This window comes from Manacus candei, unplaced genomic scaffold, assembly GCF_025592945.1.
Source record: "Manacus candei isolate 608988 ecotype Guabito, Panama unplaced genomic scaffold, ASM2559294v1 h1tg000033l, whole genome shotgun sequence".
Lineage (NCBI taxonomy): Eukaryota > Metazoa > Chordata > Aves > Passeriformes > Pipridae > Manacus > Manacus candei.
The window spans coordinates 2313772-2340524 of NW_026138081.1; the positions used below are offsets into that span (position 1 = coordinate 2313772).

Here is a 26753-nt window from a genome sequence, read left to right on the forward strand (position 1 = left end):
AATGTCACAGCCTCAATGCAGATCCTGCACGACTAAGATGCATGACAGCAGGACTACATGCTAAAAAAGTACAAGATCAAACACAGATCATGTTTCTGCAAAAACTAGCCCAAAAGAGGGCAGGCCATGGGGCTTACAGGGCCAAGCGATGAGAGGAGATAGAGCACTCACTTATGCCCGGGTCGAACAAACAACAACTGATACTTTCCTACCACTGTTAACCTTTGAAACTATCTTAAAGATGGCAGTGACCTAATCCAGCAATTTCTAACTGTAAGGATAAACTATTTTGTAATGGTTTTCATCACCTTACATTGAAAAAATAATCATTGTGTTCAACTCTGATTCTAAAAGGACTCTGTCATTCTGATGCAGAGATCTAAATGTAAAAGTTTTTGTAGGCTTTTACACAAATTCTCTCCCTAAACTCCATTTTCTACACAAAACTATTGTAACTAGAAGGAGCAACTTCTTTGTAACAAAGAAAGACAGGCTTAAAATATTCAGTCATCATTTGCTGAATTTATTTTAGAAAGTCATGTGTAGCACAAAATAAAAAGGAAACTGCTTGGAATAGTTAAGAGAACAACCCTTCCTAGTTTATTTCCAGTCAGTACCTTGATTGATAGATGACTTGGGTTTCTGAGCCTCTCTTTTTAATAAACATTTTTAAATGTTTATTTTATGTCCCAGGGTAAAAATATTTTGAACTGGAGATTTCCATTTCCCTTTGCTGTGCCTTGGCAAGCTGTATTTTATTTCTACATTAATAGTATTCAACTCTTTCTTGTAGCTTTTAAATTGCTGTTATACAAGTACTGAAGAAAGTATTTATGTTATGGAACTAATGGATATCTACAGTTAAACACATAGTTCTGGAGAAGTCAGAGGAAAATTCACAGATAACTGAAGAAATATTCAGAAAGATTTTTTAGGGGCCTTTCAATTGTAAAAAGGAAAATTACTTCTCAGGATCTCTACTTTCATTTTTATTAAGTCAGGAGTTTAATTTTTTTTTCTTTCTAATTTATGTGAGTAATTTGTGCCACAGTGTAAAAACTCTAAATGAATCAACACTATAAATCTAATTAGCAATAAGAAAACCTCATAAAGATCACATTTTAAATGGCACTTTGTTGTTAGCAGAACAAATGTGAAAGTTCCCAGCTACCTTCTAGATCTCTCTTCAGTTTCCTTAAGTCTTTTATTAGGTCTTCAAATTTAACTTGGGAGGCCTGGAAAAAATCTTGTGGTTCTGGTAAAGGAAAAATGCTCTTGTCTGTTCCTGCTTCCTAAACAAACAAACAAACAAACAGGCCACTATGAAAATTGAAAGCATTTGCAGTGAAATAAATTACTTTTTTTAAAAATTCTCATCTATGAAACTGTATTATAAAACTATAGAAATAGCATATTTTAAAGCATTCTTGTTAAAACAACATATATCTCATTCAAGATTAAATACCGACCATTCTGAGTATTGAAACCTCCTTTTAGATGTTGTAAAGCAAACTGTGCTCAATTCAAACTTTGAAACGAAACTGAACTGACAACATTTCAATTCATTTTATGTCAATACAGGTTTAGATAAGGGATTAGAAGTTTCTTAAAAACAGATAACAGGAATGCCTATTTTAAGAAGTGTTCTTATGCCAAAAGTTTGTGGTTTCACTCTCTCAATTCATTAAATATACAAATGCTTTATAAGCATAAATTGAAAACCATATTTATATATTGCCTGAAGTACTATACACAGATAAAAATATACAGTTGAAGATTTATGTGGCTAAATAAACCACATGCGTTAATGTCTGTATGGAACTGCTAAGTATATACCTTATTTTTAGCAAAGTAATAAAAAAATTTGGAAGTAAAACAAAACAAACAAATACAAAAAAGAAACAAATAAAACCCCAAAACCAAACAAAAAATCCCAACCAAATAAAAAACCCCACAAACCTCTGAAAAGGTTCAAAGCAGTATCTCCAGTGGAAGTTTAACAAGTAAAATATATATAAATGGTATTAATATGATATTGCTGTGTATAAGCATACACTAGTGAGTTTAAAACATGCATATACCTGTGCATAGATTTCAAGTCTGTAAAAAAAGAAAACTCCCAGGTTGGAGAACTAATTGTTTTTTGAACAGGGAAAAAATAATTTTATTTTTATAAATGAGCATTTTTGGGGGAGAAGTGCAATGGATGACAATTACACTGTGTTAATTTTCTCCCAAGGATGATAAACTGTTTTGTTTTACAGAATTCCTTGGAGTAAAATTACAATATAATAGAAAATCTGCAGAAATATTAAAAACCATATATTTAAGTAAACTGGTTAGAAAGCAAAAAAAACCCACAAACCAACCCCAAAAAACCCCCAAACACCAAACCCAAAACAACAAAAACAAAATCAAAAGACAACAAAAAAGAAAGAAACCCAAACAAACAAAGAACACTAGTACAGAGCTACATATCTCATGATTACTAACTCATCAATCCAACCACCTCAGGTAAGAATTAAAAAAAAAAAAAAGGAAGAAAAAATAAGGCATCACATACTTAAAATCAATTATTAGTAACACTTTTATTTAAAATACAGTAGTTCAAATTTTCCACTCAATAAGTTTGGCCACTGCTAATATCAAAAAATGTAACTCACTCAAAAGCAGCAGCCACATCTCCTCCTACATTTCCATCCCTAACTTCATCCCCATTAGTTCACTCACCTCCTACATTTCCATCCCTAACTTCATCCCCATCAGCTGACTGACCTATCTTAAAATACCAAGCTGTCCTTGTATTCTGTCATAAGAGTGAAATCATGCTTCTGTCTTCCAACGTAATGACATCATGGGAAATTTTACAACATTTCAGTGACCCGAATGTAATAAGACAGGGTTGGAGTGACCACCTGTCCCATCTACAACAGTCACAGGCCTGCAGTGTAAAATTTTCCAAAGCAAATTTCACACCTACTGAGGTACACAACTATTATAAGAAAGCAAAAGAAATGGATTTTGTTTTTCCTTAGAGGTACTGTGTTCAGATTTCAAAAAAGCTAATATGACCCCTTGTACAATTTGTTAAAGAAAACTACTTTTGGAGAGGCTGATACAGCAAATGAATCTTTTACCTTATCACAATGGCGTAGGAAATATATGACGACATAATCCACAAGATTAATACCGCTATCCTGGGAAAAAATAAAAAAAATATTAAAAATGTGTGATTTACACTGATTCAAGTAAGCAAAAATGTACTCTATTTCAAAATAAATGTAGTATTATTTTATATTGCTATAAGAAATAGGACTCCCAGTATTTTCAGCCTTAGCATTACTGACCAAAAAAAAATCGATCTTTTACAATATTGGCTTGATCACACCACCACTGGATCTAGAGTTTCTTTTGGTTCTAGATACCAGGTAAAAATACATGCACTGGAAGAAACTGTCCCCATATTTTATTTAATAATACAGGGCATTACTGAATAATAATATTAACTTGAATAATAATATTAACTTAAATAATAATATTATTTAATAATATTACTCTTGAACTTAATATCAACTAAATATTAAAGTCATCTCAGATATATTAAGGTGACTGAATTTCTCACTCCCTCTACTCTCAATCATCTATAATGTAGATCTGAAAGAGGCATAGATACTTTTCATATTTTATTCCAGATACAAAATATACTAAGAAATATATTTCATGCCCTGTTACCATACGAATTTTAATTCTCACTTTATGGAATCACCATTTCCATGTTCCTCCACACAACAGTACACAATATTTTATTTTGCTACATGTCATTGGGTCAGCATAGGCCAGATGAATAAAGGAAAAATTATACATTACAGAGTACCATTCAGCAACATAAAAGAATCATCCTATATGGAATTATATCTGAAATGTCTTTGAAATTTTTTGGATGTGTTTTCATATTCTACATTGACAGCTATCAGGACAAACATTTCTATATGAACAATGTCTGGTTTCCTGTACAGGCCTGCCTCGTTTATATTAGAGCCTGCAGCACATTATATTTTATTAATATCATACACCAGCAAAATTCTTTTAACTGAGTCAGTGCTGTCATGCAGACAGAGCCACTCTGCATGTATAATGGTTTTAGAAGACACTGCTGGTAGGTCAAAAAAATCTCTATAAAAAGTAACTTTCTAAGATCATGTGAAAACAAATTACTTTTATGTAAAATAAGAGATTTAAAATTGAGTCTTTAGCTTAGCTCATGGAATTCAGCTTACTTAGACATAATATTGTTTGCTGGCAATTCACAAGAAGGGAGTAATGGGACATAGGAAGAATATCTTAATGTTCAAATATGCATTTTTTCTCCTCGCAAATATGGTCTACCAATTATCTCTGAGGTTTCATGTCTGCCCGTAGCAGCTGGACCCTTTGAGTTTTTTTGCATTTTGGAGACTAATCTAAACTAATAATATATTTATTTTTGCTATCAGGAAACTGTAAATACTATATCTTTTTTTTTTTTTTTTTAGATTTTTTTGCCAAGGAACAAGTTTTATTCAATTACACTGTATATCACTGACTACTTTTCATAATGCACAATTTTGGAACAAGCTGGCTAAATTCAGCCACACAGAAAGTCCCAGAGATAACTAAGTTCTAAGAAGTTTACGAGTAGATGGAAGAGTTAGACTAAAACCATTACTTGTACTGAGAAAAGTCAGGTAAAGCCCCATTGTTTTACTTTCTCCTTCAAGTTAGCTAGCCAAACAACAAACACCTGAGTAATGGTAAACTGGTTCTAGTTTAACTGCAGCTTGTACTGTGTCTTGTCCATAGAGCAAGACTGGAATGAAAGTGGTCATATGGAACAGCTGAACCACCACAATGAAGAGTAAAATAAGAATTAGAAACAGAGTCATTTGGGTCGGAAAGCACCTTTACGATTGTTGAGTCCAACCGTAAACTCAGCACTGCCAAGTCCACCACTAGACCATGTTCCTAAGTGCCACATTTACACATCTTTTAAATTCCTCCAGGGATGATCATTCCACCACTTCCCTGGGAAGCCTGTTCCAATGCCCGATAGCCCTTTTGGTAAAGAAATTTTTCCTAATATCCAATGTAAATCTTCTCTGACTCAATTTGAGACTGTTTCCTCTCATTCTATCACTTGTTACTTGGGAGAAGAGACCAACCTCCCCTCAGCTACAACCTCCTTTCAGTTAATTGTAGAGAGCAATAAGGTCTCCCCTGAGCCTTTCCTCCAGGATAAACAACCCCAGCTCCCTCAGCTGCTCTTTATTACATAAGACTTGTGCTCCAGAACTGACACCAGCTTCATTGCTCTTTGGGCATGCTCCAGCACCTCAATGTTTTTAGAAGATAAAGGACTCAAATCCATTGGAAAAGCTTTCATTAATACAGTTGCTCACTGAACAATTCATTAAATACGTTTTTACACTTCATTAATGATGATATTCACAAGTAAAACAAAAAGATCCCTAGACATACCACTTTCCTGATGTTGCTTGTCTCCCAAATGCATTCTTCTGTACATGAAGCATAACTAGGAACAAATGCTTCAAATCTATCTTTCTTATAGTAAAGAAAGCACTTCATGTAAGAAAGGAGGAAGAACATGAAAGAAGAGGTTTTTTTCTCATCCTACAAATATGTAACAACAACAGCAGAAAATATCTCCTATTCTTTGCTGCTTTCTATATCCATGTGGAGTCTAAGAATGTTTTGGTAAAAGAACTACTTTGACCAGTGTTTCCATTGCCTACATTATTTAACACCTCCTCCTCAGCGTTACTGAACTAGTAAGAAACAAAGTAACCTCATCTTAAAAGGTGTCTAGAGTTTGATCCTGACTTTGATCCTAGCATGACTAATCAAAGACCAGCTAGTGGTTCTCAATTTTTGACAAAATAATATACTGCCATTTATAAGCATTTTCTCATGCATGCCATTCAAAATTCGTGTCCTACATCCATTTAACAGACAATTAAAAAAAAGACTGAAAATATCTTGCTGGGTCTGACACCTCTTTGAAGAAGAATAAAATCCTGCATGTTTTGAATTTATATCCCTTATATACAATTTGTTAGTGTATAAGCTACACTGAACCTTTACTGATATTTTGATTTTGAACATGATTTTTTAAACACTTTTACTCACCCTAAATTAAGAGCACAAAAAACCAATGGGGACATTTACTGCAGAAGATTTCAGCAGTTTATGCTCTCTGATTTCTCTCTGCTCTACTGTAATTAAGTCCCTGCTAGTAAAAGAGACACACAGATGTTCTTTCTCACATAAGATAATTATGCTAGTATTACTGAACAGGAGAAACTAAGAGATTGTGGAAACATGTACATATGCAGAAGGAGGTGAAAAGCTGGGAGAAAAAAACATGAAAACTGTACAAAGTGCCTTGCTTTTTCCAACAAGAATGATAGGAAATAAAAGATTAACTTTTGAACAGATGACGAAACGAAAAAAGATCACTTGCGAAAAATTATCTTTAATTAAAAATTACTACTTACTCTGCTTTTGACGTCCTTTAGTTTGGGGAGTATTTCCAAACCAAATCCATCAGCTTGACCTCGAGTCCTATTCCCGCCATTCATATAATTTCCAAAAGCCAGAATCAACCCCAAAATTTCCTTTACGCTTGTCATGTTCAGCAAAGCCTGGAAAATGGACACTGGTCTGTAACTTCCACTGGGAAAAAAATTCTAATTGCTAATATAAGATAGCCTTTTTAAAAATTTTATTTTTGCTAAGGGTTTTGTTTCTTATCTGCTTTTACCTTGGTAGGTAAGGGAAGCTGAAGCTAGTACAGTAATCAAGACTGAGAGAAACATTTATTAGACTGTATCTCCCTAAGATACTATGTTAATTAATCTATATGAAACAAATTCTACGGCATCGTATACTATGTTGATGACAAAAAGATTAATGGAAGAAGATTACTAAACATCCTTAGTAGCCTTTAAAAATCTTTCAGATGAGGTAGTTTATCATCTGTTTGCATAAGGCACAGTCAAATGTACTATTTTTGCTGTCACTAGCTTAGACTCAGACTGTCATTCAGTCTGCTTCTCACTGGTTGTGGTACTCTAAAATTCAGGCTCCTGGATCCACACTTAATGCAGATATAACAGGGCTAACTAATTACTATGTCTCAAAACAGAAAACAATTCTAGCAACAAAGTGTAGAACTAGTAAATTATTTTCAGTTACATATAAGGACACCTGTCTTGTCAATTGAGAATCTAAGGCCATAGGACTAATCTTTAACTATGTAGCCTTATACACTGGATAAATCAATTGCAGTGTAAACTCCTGAGAAGTAAACTGAGGGCAATACAACTTTCCCTATCTCATACAACACTTTTTTATGTCTCCTTTGGAAAGGAAACATCAAGTAACTATTTTTATTGACAGCAAATCCAAAGCGGTAGACCATGTGTACTTTGTGGAAGCAAAGCTAATCAAAAGCTAATCTTCAAATTGGAAAAAAATAAAATTAACCGTTCTGCCTAAGATGTTAGACCTTCAGATCACTTTCAGTTTCTCTCAATTCTCATTCTACTTCTCATATTTGGTTATAATTTGACAATCTTGTCTTTAGTCTTTCATAGCATAAAAATATTTGGCAGAGCTTTGTCAGACACTTAAAAAAATCTGCTGTACCAGGGTTAACAGAAATTAATAGATGACAAGTATCTATTGGTATCAACAGTGGTATGCAAAAAAAAGAAAGTTTGCAAGGCCCTGTATTAAGCTTGTCTGATATTTAATTTCTTGTTTATGGAGATTATCTATTACATACTTAATATGGAAAGTAATAAAAATCTACCATTCAAATAAAAATAAATTTCTATGTATTGCACAGGGCATCACACGCAATTCCCTTCCCTTTTCCCTCTTCCTTTTGTTCTTATAAGCAGTTATACATTTAATATATTTTTATTTTCCTGGAAAGGCAACAAGGTTCATCTCTTACAGTAAAAAAGAGGCATAAATACTCTAATATATATTTAAGTTTTAATTTAGCTTTCATTAGGACTCACCTTGGAAGCACGAGTTATGATATCTACTTTCCGGCGCACTGATGTTATCCCTTCAGAGAAAACTGACTGAAAGATAATACACTGAGCTCGTTCTGCAAAGTTGGGGATCTGAGATAACTCGTATAAAAATCTGTGGAGAAGAAAGGACTATTCATGAATCTTTATAATTCTTATCTGTGGGGTACATAATGAATGACAAGCTGCAGTATCATGAAATATATATGCAATCTTTCCTACTTTGAATCAAGTCTGTCAGAATTTATAATTGTTATTTCTATTAAGAACATGCTAAAAATCCTATTAATATCACTAAAAACACACAACATTAATCATTATCACATCAATCCATTAACTATCATAGCTGCATAGTAATAAACAGAAGAATGTCAAACCTAAATCATTGGTTAAAAAAAAAAAAAGGAAAAGCCAGACAAACACTATCTGTGTACTCTTTCAACTTATATGATTTTGCTTCCCTTAAAAATGCGTCCAGAAATACAGAACTCAATATATTTCTACAAGTTTATTTCTACAATGTCTGCCAAAAAATTTATTCTGATTCTCAGCATCAATTCTATTTTACTAATTTCCACCACATTTTCAATCATAGAGCAGCATGTTTTATGGGAAATGTACCTAGCTGTGTATTTAGCTGTGAGAGTATCTGGCTTGGGTCACTGTTCAGCAAAGTTACTAAGTCTTTACCTTCTCTATACCTGTCCTCATATAAACATTTTTCTCATGAGTCTATTCTAGCTTTTCTTCTTTTAACTCTTTGGTAAATAAAAAGAAATAGAGGCATATTCAACAACTCTAATTCGGATCTCACAAAACGAAAGCATCCCAAAAGCATGAGTAATTCCTCCCTTTTCTCTTCATCAATTTAAAATGTAAGAGTTTGGCTAAATAACACAAGAAGTTTTAGCATTTCTTACAAAAACAATGATTTGCTTTTGGGTTTTCAGTCGAGGATTTCAGTGACACATATGCTTTCTTGAAATCCAAAAACAAGCTGTCTTTTGCTCCAGTATCACTTTGGAAATATTCTTCTAGTCTCCTGTCAACAGATATCCTTAGATCCCCTTAATGCAGTGCCATAAAGATTTTTCTATCTCACCAAATTATGGGAAATTCAGTATTCAATTTATTAGCTTGAATTCTCCTTAAATTTACTTTAATTATTTAAGCCAATGCATCTGATTTCTCCAAATTATTTCTTTTCTATAATAAATAATATCAGTGCATTTAAATCTGCTTTACAGATTTCTCATGTATGCAAGGCTTTGCCAAATACATAGTGACTGTCTAAAAAAATCAGCACAATCCACCTGTGGCTGGTGTGAACTACTATGTTTTAATTGGAATAACATTTTTTTCCTTCTTTTTTCTTTCTTGCCTGATGAAAAAATCTATTGTGAGAGAAGATCAGGGAGGCCTGGCTTGACTCTTATACTTAAGCAGTGGGAAAAAAGAAATGTCAAGCTGGTATTAATAAAAATGCTTCCTATTGGGGATGAACGGTATTGCCAGGAAAAAAAAAAGAGGGTATTTTGCACTTTGTGTGAGAGAAACAAAAGAAAGAAAAACCAAACTGCTCCATTAAAGTTCTAACATACACACAATTAAAAAACTTAAATTTGAAAAGTCAAATGACACATATTCTTGCCTTTCCTTGAAAAGAGAACTATCTCCCACATGGTTGCCCATCAGAATACAGCGTAATTGTGCTGAGAGTTAAAAGAGCATCAGCGTAAAAAGAAGATATCTCCAGATTTTGGAATTCAAAGTATCCAAAGTTAAATCCAGACAGAACACTTATAACTGAAATCCATCACAAAAATCTTAGTGACTACAAATGTACTTACTAAACAAAAAGTCATAACCTGAATCTAGGGTTATCACAGATAAACCACAATTCAGGTGGACAAAACTTTAGGAGAGAAAAGAATATTCTTAGTTCAGGCATTTTTGCAATATTAGTCTGAGGGAAGTATGATTAAGACTTAAAGTAATGATGATGTGAGTGTGACAGTTTTTGGATGGGTTTCTCATTACCACACTTCTTATGGCCTAAAATAAACACAGAGAATATGTTGTTCATCTCTGTGAGGTCCATTGTACTCCTCTCTTTCAGAAACAGTAAATAAAAAATGCATTCACTTGAGAACACTTATCCTACCAGAATTTTGTAGTAAAGGCCTTGAGAGAACTTTCAAGCCAGGCATACTGCTATGTTGTTAGTGTAAGAGAACATTCTTGCAAATATAGACAAAGCAACCTGGTTCTACAGAGGTAAACTAATTTTCAGATCACATTTATCCACATTTGAAGAATATAAAATTTAGAAACAATTTTTTGAGAAAAATGTGCTTCTAAGTAATCCAGAAGGATTTAAACTGAAGTCCAAGGAAAGCTGTCTTCAAAGAGAAGCTAAGGGCATTGCTTGGACAGCAATTATAAATTGCTCTCTACTTCCTGAATCAAACTACATACAAAACAGGAAAGCTCAGTACCATATTTGGCTACTACTTCCTTCATTAGTACTTATTTCACAGTAGAAAGGACTTTACAGAGAATATTCTACAACTAAAAAGGGTCTTGGAAACTAGCTAAAGCATCTGTATCCTGTTAGTAAAGCTCCAAATTGTGGCCAATTTTGCATATAAATCTTTATCATGGTAATGAATATTAGCATTTAACAACTATTATCATGAAGCATAATTTAGGAGGGTATTGTTATGTTGCTGTCATACTTACAGTTTGTGCCAAATTTAACATGACAGCAAGATAAATCAAAATCACACGTGCAGGAGAACATCAATGATACCACTAAAGCTTTTTATTTGTCTGGTAATCCATGCATGTAATGGTTTCCTTTAGACTTCAGTGAATTCACATCAATGGTTTCATTATATGAATGCCTACTGTTAGTATTTGCAACCATTTGATAAATGGTTCAGTTTACACTTTTGTTCTGATCCTCATAAAAAAAATACACGAGGCTTATGCCCTGTATATATTTTTTAATCACACATGCAAATTTAACATTCTTCTGTCTTTAACCTTTTATGGAACTAATATGCACAGTAGAGTTCCAAAAAATTTCCAGTTCTGCATTTAGGTTGACTTAGAGGTTGACTTCGACAACAAAACCAGTGGCATCTGATCTACTGAGTTTTCAGAAAGGACATTATTTTGAAGGTCCAACAAAATTTACATAAGCGCATAAAGTAAATTGTTTCCCCCTCAAGTTACACTTAAAAAGGCTAATTCTCTTAACCCATGTAGTTTAATAATAGGGTAAAAAGGGGATAATTAACAGTTTCAGAGAGAACACAGAGAGTAATAATTGACAAAAAATAGCTTTTTTCTTTGACACTACTATTTCACTCTGAACCACCAGAGGTTACTGCTTTATTTACAGTTTATTTTTACTTATGGAACAATGATAGCATAAATTCAACTTTGTATTTAATGAAGATTAACCTCTCTCCACTATAAATTACAAAAAAAGACAACCTCTGATAGCTCTAGAGGTCTACAAGATTCATATTCTTCAGAAGACAAAATGTATTCATATTTATTTAACTCGGATATACAGCAAACAGACTGCCAAAGATTCAAGCTCTGGAAAACATCAGCTAGTCAAACAATGTATTCTTATGCCCCAAGCCAATGCAATGAAAGCCATGGAAATGGGATGCAAAAACAAGCCAGTATATAAACTTTACAAATATTTGTTCTATTAAGTCTTACTAAAGAACAACAGTTACTCTTACTCGAGTAAGATAATAGCCTTATCTCCTAACACTAGCCTATTCCCTAGTGGGCAGTCACAAATTGAGTACTTAACTGCTTATGGTAGGAGAAATAGAAAAAATTATCTGTTCTTCAGCACTAACATTTTAATGGGAAAAAGGTATGAAAATGTAATACTTCTGACATCAAACAATCATATACTATCTCTGCTATTTCAGTTATTCCCCTCCCTACCCTTTCTTACATCAAAGACAGCAGAAAAGATAAAACAAGACAAGATGGAAAAGGAAACAAGATGACAAAGAGGCCTCAGTGCAGGAAGATCAGAAGAAGAGTACAAAAGGGAAAAGTAGTGAAGTAGCAGAAGGCAAATACTACTGGTAGGCCAAAATCTAAAATCAAATGTATACTCTAAAATAAAATTCAGGATTATATGACGAATTAAATAGTCCGTGGAATCTTGAGGATTCTCTCACAGTGGTCTAAGGTGTATTACAACAGAAGGAGTAACACTTAAGAAGTTTTTCATCCCAACAGTTGTCACTGGCCACAACGGTCCCAGGAGAGGAATGGTGGAACTAGTAAGCATACACTGTGTCTTTGTCACAAGACTCACCAAAACCCTCTGTTCATGCAGCTCTTTCAAATAATTAACAACAAAAATCAGTCCGGCCCTGCTTTATGACATGTTAATTTAGCACTAAACGCCCTAATGGAACGATAACCCTTTTACAAACATGAGAATGGGAACAGAAATTCTTATTGATTCAAGGCTACATATTTTATCAGTTCTTGTGGTCCAAGTTCATGTAATAAAATGTCATTTCTGAAAAAAGTTACGTAATAAAGGCAAAGTTTACCTCATGCCTTGAAATACACAAAAAAATTTATAATTACTTACCAAAAATTATGTATCAAAATTGCTTTCAATATATCATCGAAGGACTGCATTATATAATGATAAAATATTATGAAACAAATCTTACTGCTCTGGTTTATCCAGAAGCTTCAGTTCCTCCTCTTTTGAAGTCTGATAATATTGCTTGATTTTCTCCAGTTCATCCTTTTGTGCTCTCTGAGTGAATTAATACAAAGTAATTAGTTACTAATTAATAAGAAATTAATAAATTTTACCTGTTTGCTTGCAAGCAACAACTGTATTTTTTTATTAGGAAACATTTAGTCTATGCAAAAGAGTGAAGCACAAAGATCCATGAAAAATTCCTTCAGTTCCCTGCATGCCATTTACTACCAATGGCCATGGAGTACAGCATCCTTGTGCAAATATTGCTACAGGATGCTTCACAAAGTTTAGGTCAGGAAGGTATCTGTGACATCTCCACAGTCCAGTGTAAATGTGGAGATTTCAAGTTTGCTTTCAAGCAACTTCAGAGTCACACAGTTCATGAATGCTATATCCTTAATCTATACAGCAAGCTGGGGTAACTACAACAATCCAGGAGTCTGATGAGATAAATTCAGCATGATAGCACAAAACAGGCCTAAAGTGAGGACAGTATTTTTCAGGCAGCTCAGGAGAGAACACTGATAGGTGTTACACCTTTTTCTACATTTTAATCTGATTCCAAAGGCACTCCACTGTTTAAAATTTCTGACATTTAAAAACTAAGTCATCAAGAGAAATAAACATCTCAATGTGCCTTTTTTTATGTTTATACAATATCCTGAGTTGGAAGGGACCTACAAGGATTGTTGAAATCCAACTCCTGGCCCTGCACAGGACAGCCTCAAGAATCACACCATGTGCCTGAGAGCACATGCCAAACACTTCTGGAACTCTGGCAGGCTTGGTGCTGTGAGCACCTCCATAAAGAGCCTGTTCCAGTGCTACCCTGTGGGTGAAAAATCTTTTCCTTTACGTCTAATCTAAATGTCCCCCGACTCAGCTGTAGTTGGTCAACCAGGTGGGTTCCCTGGTCATAAAAGGAAATTATGTTTGACAAGTAGGACTGTCCTCTCCTGAAGCCATGCTGGCCGTGACCGATAACTGCACTATCCTTCAGGTGTTTTTCAACACCTCCCATGATAGTCTTTATAGTTTTACCATGCACTGAAGTGGGACTGACAGGCCTGTAGTTTCCAGGGTCATGCTTCTTGCTCTTCTTGAAAACTGGGAGAGCGTTAGCCAGCTTCCAGTCAACTGAGACATCTCCAGATTCCCAAGACTATTCAAAAATCATCAAGAGAGGCCTCATGATGATATCAGCCAGCTCTTTGAGGATTCTGGGATGAATCCTATCAGGCCCCAGATTTGTAGGGATCCAGTTGCAGAAGCAGATCTCACACAATTTCAGGGTCAACTGGGAGTTGATCATTCTCACAGTCATGGTCCTCTAGCTCAGGGCATGGGAACTCCCCTGGCCCGTCATTCATCAGTGTTGAAAACAGAGGCAAAGAAAGTGTCAAATACCTCTGCCTTGTCTCTGTCCGTGTTTGTGAGGTGACCATCCTCATCCTGATGTTATTTATGCACTGCCCTTTGCTTTTAACATATTCTAAAAAACTCTTTTTTATTGTCCCCCACATTTCTGGCCAGCTTCAACTCCAGTTGAGTTTTGGCTGCATAAATTTTCTCCCTACAACAGTGAATAGCATCTCTATATTCCTCCCACATGAGTTTGCCTCTACTGGGCATACACCTTTTTTTTTTTTTGACTTAGCTCCAAAAGAAGATCCCTGTTCAGCCAAGCCAGTCTTCTGCCTGGTCTGCTTGATATCTGACATTTTGGAAACTGCCTGCTCCTGTGCCCTTAAAGAGGTGATATTTAAAAAGTGATCAGCACTGATGGACCAGAGCACCTTCAAAAGCGTTTTCCCAGTCGACTTATTCACTACTTCCCTGAGCACCCTGAAGTCAGTTCTCATTGCCCAGGGCTGAGGTTTTGTTGGCACTTATCCTTCTGTCAACAGAGATTTTAAATTCATTCAACTGATTAACCTAAATTCACTCAATTGCTTTGTGGCCACTGTGGCCATGCCATGGTCAAGACCAATCACCACTTCACTCACAAAACCTTCTCTGTTAATAAGAAACAAATCAAGGAGGGCATCTTTCCTGGTCAGCTCCCTTACTACCTGTACCATGAAGTTATTATACAGGTGTTTCAGCAATCTTCTGGACCTGTTTGTCCCAGCTGTGTGATGCTCTCAGTTAACATCTGGCAAGTTGAAGTCTCCCACAAGAACAAGGGCAGTTGATTTGGAGATGTCCCTAAGTTCCTCACAGAATAATTCGTCACCATCATTGTCCTGGACAAGAGGTCCATAGTAGACTCCCACGATGACATCTGCTTAATTTGTCCCTTAATTCTTACCCAGAGGCTCTCATCTCTGCTACTGCCAATTGTAAGCTCCATATATTCCAGTCCCTCCATTCCATATGTCACCCTATGTTACCTATTTTATTAGTGGTAAATTCCCTACAGAATTTTTCTACATAAGGTCTGTAGTCTAAAATTACAACATAAAATAGAACTTTATTTATTCTGTGTCTGAAATACTATGGTGATTAACCACATCGTTGCCCCGTCTTTACTTACATTTTCATATAGTGCTTCCAGTGTTTCTAGATCTACTACAGAGTCATCAACGCACAGTATAGCTGTATAGAATACAAACACAAATTAGATGCTAGAAAACATACTTAAAGAGTTCAATTCTTTTTCCTGAGAAATGTACTAACCTAGTTAAAGGACATATGTATCCAGTTTGTATTTTACTATTTTCAGTGTTTTATTTTTGTTCTAACTTCAAATCACAGTACTCATGGAAGAACATTCTATAAAGTCTGTCTTAGGAGAATAGAGTTCTACTGTCCCCCTCTAATACACTCAGCAGTCAAAGATATGACCAGTCAAGTACTCAGTTGATTGCGTACAGTGAAATGAACAGCACAGATTTCCTGTTAGCTTAGAAGGCTGGATAGGAAGGAATTGAGAGTTAGGGTATTTAGGTCTCTCTAGGTGTACAGGAGATCAGGGAGATATGCTTGTCTTGGAGTTAGCCATCTTGGGAAGTAGACAAGTCAACAAACTTGCAAAACTTGCAACTTGCAAATTTGCAAGTATAAAAGACTGTGCTAGAGTTTTTAAATTACCTTCAGCAGTCTCATGTTTAAGTTAGCTTTACCCACTAGAAAACTACCTACATGACAATTTCTGGATAAATACTTTTCAATATCACACAGAAACACATGAAGTACACTCTGATGATTAATTATGCCTCATTACCAAAAATGAGAAGTCTCAAAATCTCTCCTATCTTAGTTTCAGATTTTACTAAATGTGGAATATGACACTAGGTGCTTCCAACATTTGAAAATCCCATTTCTTAGGCAAGTGTTGGTACTCTTCTGAAAACTAAATGGGATTATTTCACTGTGCTTTCTAATGCACTCTAATGTTAAATTCCAGGAAGCTAAGAGATGCACAATGGAATGGAAATAACTGTGGATGTTTAAATCTTTTGAAATCAGCTTTTCCTTGAGATCCATAATGGGACTGGGCACAATTTTTGAACTCATGACTTATGTTTAAATATTACTGAGAACATTAATCCCAAAAAAATCAAGCTTAAGGCCTCTACCAATTTTCCATGTAACCACTGACTCATCATTAGCTACTACCTGATAACTTTTGATTTTAATTTTATTACATTTCTTCAAAGGAAATTTGACTGCTTCTGAATTTAGAAGATTTTAAAAGCTCTTGCTGCATTTGCAATCCATGTTTGAAAGGGGCAAGGCACACATCTTTAAATAATTATTTAAAAGTAATAAGCTTTCGCCTGCTCTACCACCTACCCCATGATTTTACATTGTGAAATTTACCAGCAGGCTAGTAAATTTTCCCTGTGGCAGGCTAATTAATTTTATTAAAAGGTCCAGTGACATTTAGAATGCTTTAAAATTCTGCTTGTCAATTATGATTCTGTCTGTTGACATTACACCTTGGTTAGAAGTAAAGAATTATAGAGAAAACAGTATCAGTGAAAAAAAGCAGTATCTCCAACTATTTTTGTCCCACTGCAAAGATTCAAAAAAGCTCAAGCGTGTAACCAAATGTAAAGCCTGAACAACTGAGACTGACAAAAATCTTTGTTTAAAGAAAAGTCATTAGGGATTGAATTTAAGAGATGTCTCCTGTAAGACAGTTTCAAGAGTTGCACTATCTTCTGTATTATCCAATGTAATTTCAAAAGAACTTAAGAGATTGGAAAATCTCTTGGAAAATTGGTTTCACGGCTCAATATATTTAATTGTGAAGATTTTAAAATATTTAATTGAGTTCAGAAGCTTCCTTTGTGGTTCAACATTCATCCTATTTTAGAATATTCTCAAATCTGCTTACAAGGAGAAATTTATTTGTCTAGAGTTATGTAGAAAAGGTAACTTATTGGAGACAAACTGAACCTTTATTAGAAATGCAAAGCATGTAACTAATAGTCAATTTTTTAGGTACAAAACTATTATGATGACAGGAAGTAGTTTAACAAAAAGAGCACTTTAATAAGAATATTAAGAGTTTTACACCTAACTGAAATTTTTAGCCAGAGATTTGTCACCAAAAAGGCCCCAGAATCACAAAGCAGTTTTTAATGCTCTATTATCTTATCCATGTTTCTGTACTCAACATCAGTTCTAACAAATCATCATTTTGAAGTGACATGATAAAACAAAAAGCGTCTGAGATTAAACTAACAAAATACAACCTCATAAATCACAGAATTAATAATAATCAGTGTTAAGAAACATATATTGAGTTATTTTCTCTCTTTGAACAAGTATGTGATTGTATAAAAGTTCCAGGAAAATATTTTCTGATTTACAACTTGCACTGCTAAAATTGGCAATGTCCATGCAGACAACCTGCAGTTAAAAATCTGGCCATATTACTCAATTTAATGATAGTTGGACATCTTAGGATGCCAATGTATGTAGAGACACATTCCCAAGAAGTCAGAAGTACTGCCAAAATCTACATAGCCTCCTTTATTTCATCTTTATGTATTTTAATATCTTCATCCTTCTCTATTTTTTTCACTCAAACTGACTGAACTTTATGCCATACACATTTGGAGCAGAAGACAAAAACATGTAAATTTTATGAAGACTAGCCCATTTTTTTGAAAAGAAGCATTGATTTTGAAAAGCTGGAAGAAACCTCCAAATTCACAGGTGTCTTAGTATTCTTACTCTAAAAATATGGCATGAACAATACATTCAAGGTATGTTGAATAAATTAACTTGAATTTCAACAGCTGAATAAAACCCCATTACACTAGATCAAAGAAACTAATTATTTTGATTTCTACTTAAAGGAACAAAAGCTTCTTAATTTTTCTGTGAAAAACAAACCCCACTTTTAATGATATGTATATTAATATTATCAAAATTAATATGAACCTTGGTAAGTTTTTCAAAATGCTCTTCCTGATACAGTGAACTTAACCATAATACGTTACTGCATTAAATCTCATTATATTGAGACTTACGTAAGTGTAAGTAATATAGGTGAAGTATCATAAATCTACAAAAGAGGCTCCAAAACAATTAATAGCTATTACAATATCAATCATCATTGGTGATTTTTACTTTCATCTTGCTTTCTAGTTAGCTGTCTTCCTTACACTGTCAGTTTAGTTAGAATATTTCACCTACACCTCACAATATGTCAAAAGGAAGTAGACTCATGCTGTGAAAAGCTGGTAATTTTATTGGGTTCCTCTACCTTTAAAAAATCTGTTACTTGGCCAAGTCTGGTTTCTGAGATCCTTTTTTGCAGGGAAATTGAGGCAAACATTTTTATGTGGCCTATGGTGTCTGCTCACAAGAAGAAGAATTTATATACACAAGGATCATTAGTGCAGGGTTGCACCCATTAGGCTATAATAACCGTCAGTAGGACAAAAAACAGATCAGCATCATGCATTCAAACTAACAGGCACACATAAAAATACTTGCCAACTACATTTCCCATACAAAGCATTGCTTTGAATATAAACTTATACCAAAGGTATTTAACATAATTCACTTTTAAAAAATGAATCTAACAGATTCCCTGCTGCACAGATTTCTCATACTCTGATCACTTCAAAAATGTAAACCAAAGAAAAGCTGAGAATTTAAAGCATACTGTGTGCAGTCTACAGACAACTTTAGAACTTAGAAGTTAAAATGAAAAATATACTTATCTCCTCTTAACAAGCTTAAATACCAACAGTCTTAAGTCTGACTTTGATATACAGCCTCACTCCTACTAAACACATTTTGGTTAAATCAGGATTTAAGTCCTGCTGACAGAGCTTACATATACTCAGCAATATCAAACCACTTAATATGGCAATTAGACTGTGAAATATGAAGAAATCACCTTAACTGTTCTCTAATGATAAAACAAAAATACATTATTTAAATAAAAAGAGCTTGCCAAAGGTACATGTATTTGACCTGGAAGTATTTAATTGTTTTATATTCTACATTCTGTTGAGTAAGGCTTGATTTCATGGGAATATGCAGCCCATCACTGGGAAACTGAAATTAAATTGTGACCAATCTGGTCAATTAGACAATGACAACAACTGTTAAATACAAATCCCTACATGGCAAAACTGCCTAAAATATCCAAATCACTTTTGTTTACTTCTGACAAATTGATACGTTATAAACTTATTTAAAGGTTTTCTCCACTATTTAACTGTCATGCAACACAAAAAAATACACATAACAAAGAAGCACCATGGGCACAGTGTGGGTTTAGAAAACTAAGAAAGCTCAACTCCTGAAAGAAGTCATGAGTAAAAGATTCTAGCACTAATGTTAACCTACTCACATCATGTTGGATGCCCAAGGCAGATTCATAAAAATGTATGTTAGGAATTTTCCCGAAAAAGAGAATTTAATTTTAAAGAAAATTTAATTTTAAAGAAAACCGTTTCCCAACTTCTGAGGTGGGTATGCAGCTATCTCTATACTTCATGCATAGTATACAGTATACATAGAATGCATACATGTCATGTTCTGTGTAGGTGGGAAAGTCACTCAACTTTAGAACAACAGTTTTTAAACCCTTATAATCCATACTTCCACTTTCACTTTCAGCTGAAACCCCATAAAACTCTTTGCACATAGTGCAAGTAAGAAATATTCCAAAGCAATTCTCTTTACCCAGAAGTATTTCCAAAATATAGCAGAGAAACTGCTGCATGGTATGGCTAATACACAAATTGGAGTTGTCTTGGAAGAGTTTGGCTTTAGCATATAACACATAGTCTTTAGGATGCTAAGAAAGTGCCTGGTTAACAATGATACTGGTCTCTAAAGTTCAGATGTGCTGTAAACTATAAACTGCACTAAGAAAATGCAACCTATTTGCATAACTGCTATGATCTCTCATCAGAGGAAGATCACACAGCAATCATGGGATGATTAGAAATGTAATACTGAATTAAAATGATTATTAGACTGATCATCAGTCTGACTGAGTTAATCTGAAGTTCACATTCCTCCAATTATTTACTTCAGTATGTTGACAATGGAAGGTAAATCATTAAGCTGAAGAAAACCAGTCAGACATTTTTCAATTGGTTGACTGACATTGTACAATACTATCATAACTATGTTTTTTCTCGACAGTTTGTCCCCTTCTGTGGCATGATAGTTCTTTGCATTGCTCACCATCAGAATATTATTACTGTGACACTGTAATAAAAATATATTCTGCTATTGGGGAGAGACAAAAACACCACAAAAAACAATGAAGGTGAATCTACAAAAGCAGATGGTATGATCTAGGCTTTTTAACAAATTCCACTCTAATCCATCCCATCTAAGTGTGATCAAATACATTTCTCTAACATTTTCAAATCTTAATGTGCTTCTGCATAGATAATTTACAGAGCTGGTGAACACAGGAATGTTCCAAATGTCCAATAAACATACCAGGTCCCCATATGTGGTATTACAGTTTGGCCAGTGCTACTCTGATGTAATAAATGGAGTCTTGGACAATATATTTAATTGTTTAAAATCTAGGAAAAAAAATACTAAATTAGCATTAGTCTCAATGCTAAGGATCAATGTTATTTTCCTCTTTGTTATATAGACTACATTCTGTCAGTATTGTAGTGCTACAGCGCAGCTACTCTTGCTTTGGCAAAGGTACCAGCAAAGCCTGTAGTTGTTCTGTGGGGAGTAATATTGCACTTTACTACCACAAAGAGTACAATAAGCTATAAGGTGTGCAGCTGGTGTGATCTACTGCATCTTACAGATTAATCCCATGGAAAATATACCACCATGTATACCAGCAGACCACCTAGTTAATGTGTCCTGATGGAAATCAGGGTTATTACTGAAACATTTCCAGCAATACAGAGAAGCGGAACTTCTGATGCCCTACAATTTTAGTGGCACAATGCAGGTGCTGTGGAGGTAGGGAGGGATTTGGGGGAATTACTCCTTTGAACATAGGCATCTACATTTTATTAACATCCCATATTCTGAAACTGAAAGTTTGTGGGCCTCCCCACAATTTTGCCAGTTAAGTCTTGAACAAAGATCTCAGTAGCTCATGTAAAGCCAGCACAGATGACATACACTGCAGAAAAGAGCATTATTATGTTTTTCCAGTGCACTACTATTGGTAGCTACTATATTGGAACTGTCTCAGCAAGTGGAACATTGCCTTGTAAAAAGTTGGACCAAGGGCCCACAGAGGGTTTTCATATACAGTTATAATCAGCATTTCCCATTACAAACAGAACTGAATCACCTCACTGTGGAGCGAGTTATAATATTTCAACAGCAAAGCCACACAAATAGTCTTGAGCCACAAGTTTGTCTCTCAAGCTGTGAGATTTCAGCTGAACAATGACAGGAAAAGATACAAGTGGATTAATACAAAATGGAGATTACTTCTCTAAGTGTGTACTGTTAAAGCATGTCCCTTACCTAACAAATGATCTCCACTATTCCTCACCTCTTCTTTTTAGAGGTTTTAAAAAAATATGGAGAAAGAGCCTTAAAAATAATCTCAAACCTATGCACAATCTGATTATTGCTATTTGTCTTTTCAATATAAAGATCCAATATAGCATACTGAGTCAGACAGGTTTTCTGCCTGCTTCTTCTGCTCAGGAAATGAATAGTATTAATAGTGGTCTAACTAAAAACTATACTATTTTCACAAGTACCAGATTCACCAGTGTTCTCAGAACATTGCAGGACCTAGGATTTGTTCTTCTCTCCCACCTATCTAGAAGATATTAGGACAGGTGCAGCATGACAGTGTCAACTTTTCCTCTGCATCATATAATACCAACACTACTCAAAATAATAATTCAGTTTTACATTGTCTTCTCCCTAGACTGTACTCAGACACAGAATGAATTTAAACTTATCTGCAAAGGATGCATTTCACTCTCTCAAACCAAACGTGTGGAAGATTCCCTTCCTGAAGTGTGGCAGCTGGCTCATCATCAGATGCAAACTGAAGCATCTGAGTGCCAGATATGGTCACTTGCTTGTTTTGCACTGCCAAGTTATCTACAGAATATGCTGTGAAGTTATGTGCTTTAATATGAGAGCATAATCCTATAGATGCAGAAATCTCTCACTATTTTAAAGGACCGTGTAATTTTTCTCGTGATTTCTCGTTTTGTCTTCTCTACAACTTTGCATGCATCTGTATGCACAGGGCAGTTTATTTGAGTTTTTCCTCTTTATTTCTGTAACTGCTACATACAGTAGAGCAAACAGTATACTATACATAGACAGTAAATTCATTTGTACATAACTTTTCAACAAACACTGTCAGAAAAACTTGAAATATACTTTTTTAATTTTTTACTTTCGTTTGCCTCAAGTTTCTCCATTCTCCATTGCAAGTGGTCAAAGACCACTAACTTTTCCCTGTTTTTCATCTACTGAATTAGGCCATGAAAATTGGCTTGAAAAAAGAGATGAGTGCTTAATTTGCATGTTTCTTAGAGGTAGCTCTTAGTAACTTCACTTTGTAATGAAAAAACCCACAATCCTTGACAGTCATGACCCTATGATCACATGCTTTTTTGGTTAGGTGTTATCATGAGCCATTTAGCCTATTACGAATTTTTTTCATCCAGTGCATTGACTACAGTAGGCTTCAAATAATTTTTCTGCTGACAGGCAGGACTGCACACAGATTTAATTTACATAAAATGCTATGGGAAAAACAGACACTAAAAGAGAAACAAGATCATTCCACTTTTGTCTTCATATTCGTATGCATTTCTAAAGGTCCCCTCTATATAACAATGTTTTCCCTCAGTCTTGTGAACTGGGGTTTTTTCCCTAGGTAGTCACTGAACACAGATTTTTATTAGAATCACTCATCCTGCTTTGTAATTTTTTTTTTAAAGTTCCACTAACAGTATTCCCAAATTGTGTTTGTAACTCCTAGCTCTTTCCATAAGCAAGAGACAGCATATCCTATTGCCTCCTTGAGCAACACATGTGGTGACAGGCCAGTCATTTGCTACCTCAGACTAGAGAGGGTGATGAGTTATAAACTTTTCTTCAGTGACAGCACTTGTTTTGTTGTCTTTCTCGTCCCAACACCCTAATTTTCATTAAACTTGTAGGACTACATTAGCTATGTCTGCACCTGCAAGTAGTGTAGTTTTTAGATTTGTAGACAGCAACAGCTGATGCTGAGGATTCAGTGTTCACACTATACACATTTCAGGGAGTTTTAACTATCTCTGATTTGATCCTGGGGTATTTAGAGCCTGCTATAGGTGGACACTACTGGCACTCTCCTAAAGCAAATCTCAATTTAATTCTGAAGGATGTTTGTGCACTCTGAAACTGCTCTGCATTGCTTTGCAATGCAAATACAGCAAAGGGGATAACTGGTAAATATGATTCAAAAGTGCACTGCTGATTCAAGCTAAAAATGCTAATGTATACATACCCAAATATTTGAGTCATTATGTTCTCTTAAATTTGGCATAAATTGGTCAGAGGTTTTCAAAAGCTATAGGAGTATAGCAAACAACTAAGAGAGAGATAGAGATGTTCTATTTTAGTAGAACATCATGGCATGGAAAAAAAAAAGTAATAAAAACCATCTCTGAAGATACTAAAGAATACCACCCAGTTTTTATAATGAAGCTTCTATCGTATCCCTATGCTGCTGTAACTTCTGCCAGCAAATTATTCAGACCTTTAGTAACAGCAGTTTTTTTCCATCTCATTCTGATACCTTTCACACAATACTGGCAGGCATAAAGTTATTCCTTCTTTTCCTTATTCCCTTGCATCCCAAGAGACATCTGTAAGCCCTTTTGCTTTTAAAGTGCTAGATGCTCAAAGGCTCTTTTGAAATTAATAATAATCAATGCCAGCAGCATCTCAACACCCTACCCAGTATTTGCATGTGATGGAGGGAAAACAATAGCAAAAAAGGAGACATCAACTTGAGTTCTTCCAGCAGTTGTTTTAAATGGTGAATATTTTCCTTTTCTTAATGTGAAAAAGAAATAAACAATATCCTTAAACAATATCTTTTTAAATCCAGAACATAAGCAGACTCTCAACTACCCCAGTGTTCTGAAAAATCTGTATTTCTCTACAGTTGTACTAGTAAACTCAAATAATGTCTACCAGTAATGGAATTTACACACTGAGTAGCTCTACTCTTTGAAAAATGCCATCCAGTAATTTTCTTTCTGCTTGTTATGTGGTAACATAATTTTGGGATGCTAATGAAGCAAAATTTAAACATTAAACAAATAATGACTGCATGTTTGAAGACCTAAAGATTTATGTATAAGTCATCCATTTAATTTTTTTGGTGGAGGACTTGCTTTAGAAAAAGCAGGGAACTGCAGGGGAGAAATATGAAAATACTGAACTGAAAATGATATGCTAACTGGAATGCTACAGAAGGAGCTGTACCTAAATTCAATTTTGATTATTAGGTGGAACTTTTACATACAGTGGAATATACTGGAAAAATTATTATTCTGATAGCTTAGAGGACTATATTCAAAGCACAATCTGTAATGTAAGACATTCTCTGAGGGCTATGAGAAAATATCCAAGGAAGTACAATATACTAAGTGTAAGAAACACCTACCTTGTTGAATATCCTTCATCTCCAGATGCAAACTTGATATTAAAATTCCTACGGTTTGAGACCGTTTTCCATCCAACAATTTGGTAATCTAGAAAGATGAAGCAAAATGATCTGAGATCAAATGAACACCCTACAAAGGATTCATTCACTTTAACAACAGAAGCTAATTTGTGAATTGAATTCAATGTTTCTCCAAACATCAAACCATTTTATTAACTAAATGTGGTAGTAAGACCTTCATCTTATCTTCATGTTCTGCACCTTAACAAACAGCTTATAAACACAAGACTGAATTAACACCAGGTCTAGTAAAGAACATCACTTCTTACTTGTAGGATGCTATTAAACAGGTGGGAAAAAAAAGGCACATAGGATATTTATTCTGGAATATAGTTTTTCCCCCTTCTTCTTAAGGTGAAATTTAAGAATTATTTAAGACACTCTACATCCCAAGTTCCTTAGCTTGTCTGCTAGTTTACATTTCAATGTGAACACGTTTATGTCTTCTTTTTGAACAAAGGATCAACTCCTGACCAAGAGGAATTGAAGAATTGTCTTTTTGTGCCCTCTCAACACTATTTCTGGAACACTAGGCACTACTGAAAGTATTTCTTTCACTCTTGTCTGAATGTGCTTATCCCACATTGTTGACACTTCACAGGGATTTGAGGATTTTGTTTGGGTACCAACACTTGATAGTATAATATACTGACATTCAGATTGTAATATTTTCAGATGTCAGCTGGGGGAGAAGAAATAAAAGGAGAAAGGGAAACCTTAAGGAAGTTATTTTGGCTGGTTGAAATTAGTGACAATGATGTGGATCAGTCCATAAATAAAGTAAAATAAACCATCAGACTTTTGGAAGTGTAGTTCCGATATTGGAAATGTCAAAAACAAATTTCCCACAATGTTTGGACTGTTGTTATTTGTGATTCTGATTTCTGTCATAAGGAAGATATGACAGCAGCACATCACAAAACGCAATACAGACACAAGTTCTTAGAAGTGTTCAGATCCAAGCAGTCGTCTTACTTCCTAGTGCTGATGAACAAGAACTATTAAAAATACTAACTCATATGAAAGATTAAAACTAATAGCTATGTTTTCCAAAAATTCAGATTCTTAGTATCTGAACAATATTTAATCTATTTCTAAATTTAATTTTAATTTTTGTGTGACACTAATATTTTGATATTTAATAATGTTAAAAACTTTAAGTATAAATAAGTTATCTCTTATTCCTGTAATATTTTTATAGATGCTCACATTAGAGACGGTTAATTAAAAAAAATTATACTAACTCATACAAACATTTCCCATGTTTTATGTGATTTAGGAATATTTAACTGTGCAACTATTTAGTCATTCACCTATACAAAAATAGATTTGTTGACAAATACAGGAAAAAGAGAAATGATAGTTCTTATTTATAACAAGTTGGAGCACATGCTGATTTCAACAAAGATTTGACTGATATTTTATGCCCCTCTTGTAGGGAATCAAAATTTAATAAACTTATGTTAACATAGATATTGTATATTTTCTGCCAAAATTTGAAGAAAAATCTATCCTGAGAGATTTCTCTGCCTATATGTATGGCACGTAAGCTGGATATTAAGAAAGTAATATTATTAAAATTGTTTTCTTCCAATGACAAAGAATTCAGGTTCTTTATCTCCTGAGTACACAAGTACACAAGATGATTTGGCTACAAGTTACCTTTAATGAACACTGCAGAAGCATCGCATCCTGTTGACTGAGCAAATGT

At 34.5% G+C, this 26753-nt stretch overlaps 1 protein-coding gene across 5 annotated transcripts in view; it reads right to left on the reverse strand.

Annotated features, from left to right (window-relative positions):
• FMN1 (formin 1) overlaps positions 1-26753 on the reverse strand; it is a 179480-nt gene that overhangs the window by 47065 nt on the left and 105662 nt on the right. For 4 of the 5 annotated variants that reach the window (XM_051791773.1, XM_051791770.1, XM_051791771.1 and 1 more), the window contains 7 exons: positions 24983-25070; positions 15404-15465; positions 12830-12918; positions 8085-8214; positions 6552-6698; positions 3138-3197; positions 1172-1292 (listed from right to left, as the gene is read on the reverse strand). In XM_051791773.1, coding sequence (XP_051647733.1) covers positions 1172-1292; positions 3138-3197; positions 6552-6698; positions 8085-8214; positions 12830-12918; positions 15404-15465; positions 24983-25070 — 697 coding nt within the window. Of the gene's footprint in view, positions 1-1171; positions 1293-3137; positions 3198-6551; positions 6699-8084; positions 8215-12829; positions 12919-15403; positions 15466-24982; positions 25071-26753 lie in introns of those variants that run through there. The other variant, XM_051791775.1, reaches the window with a different exon arrangement.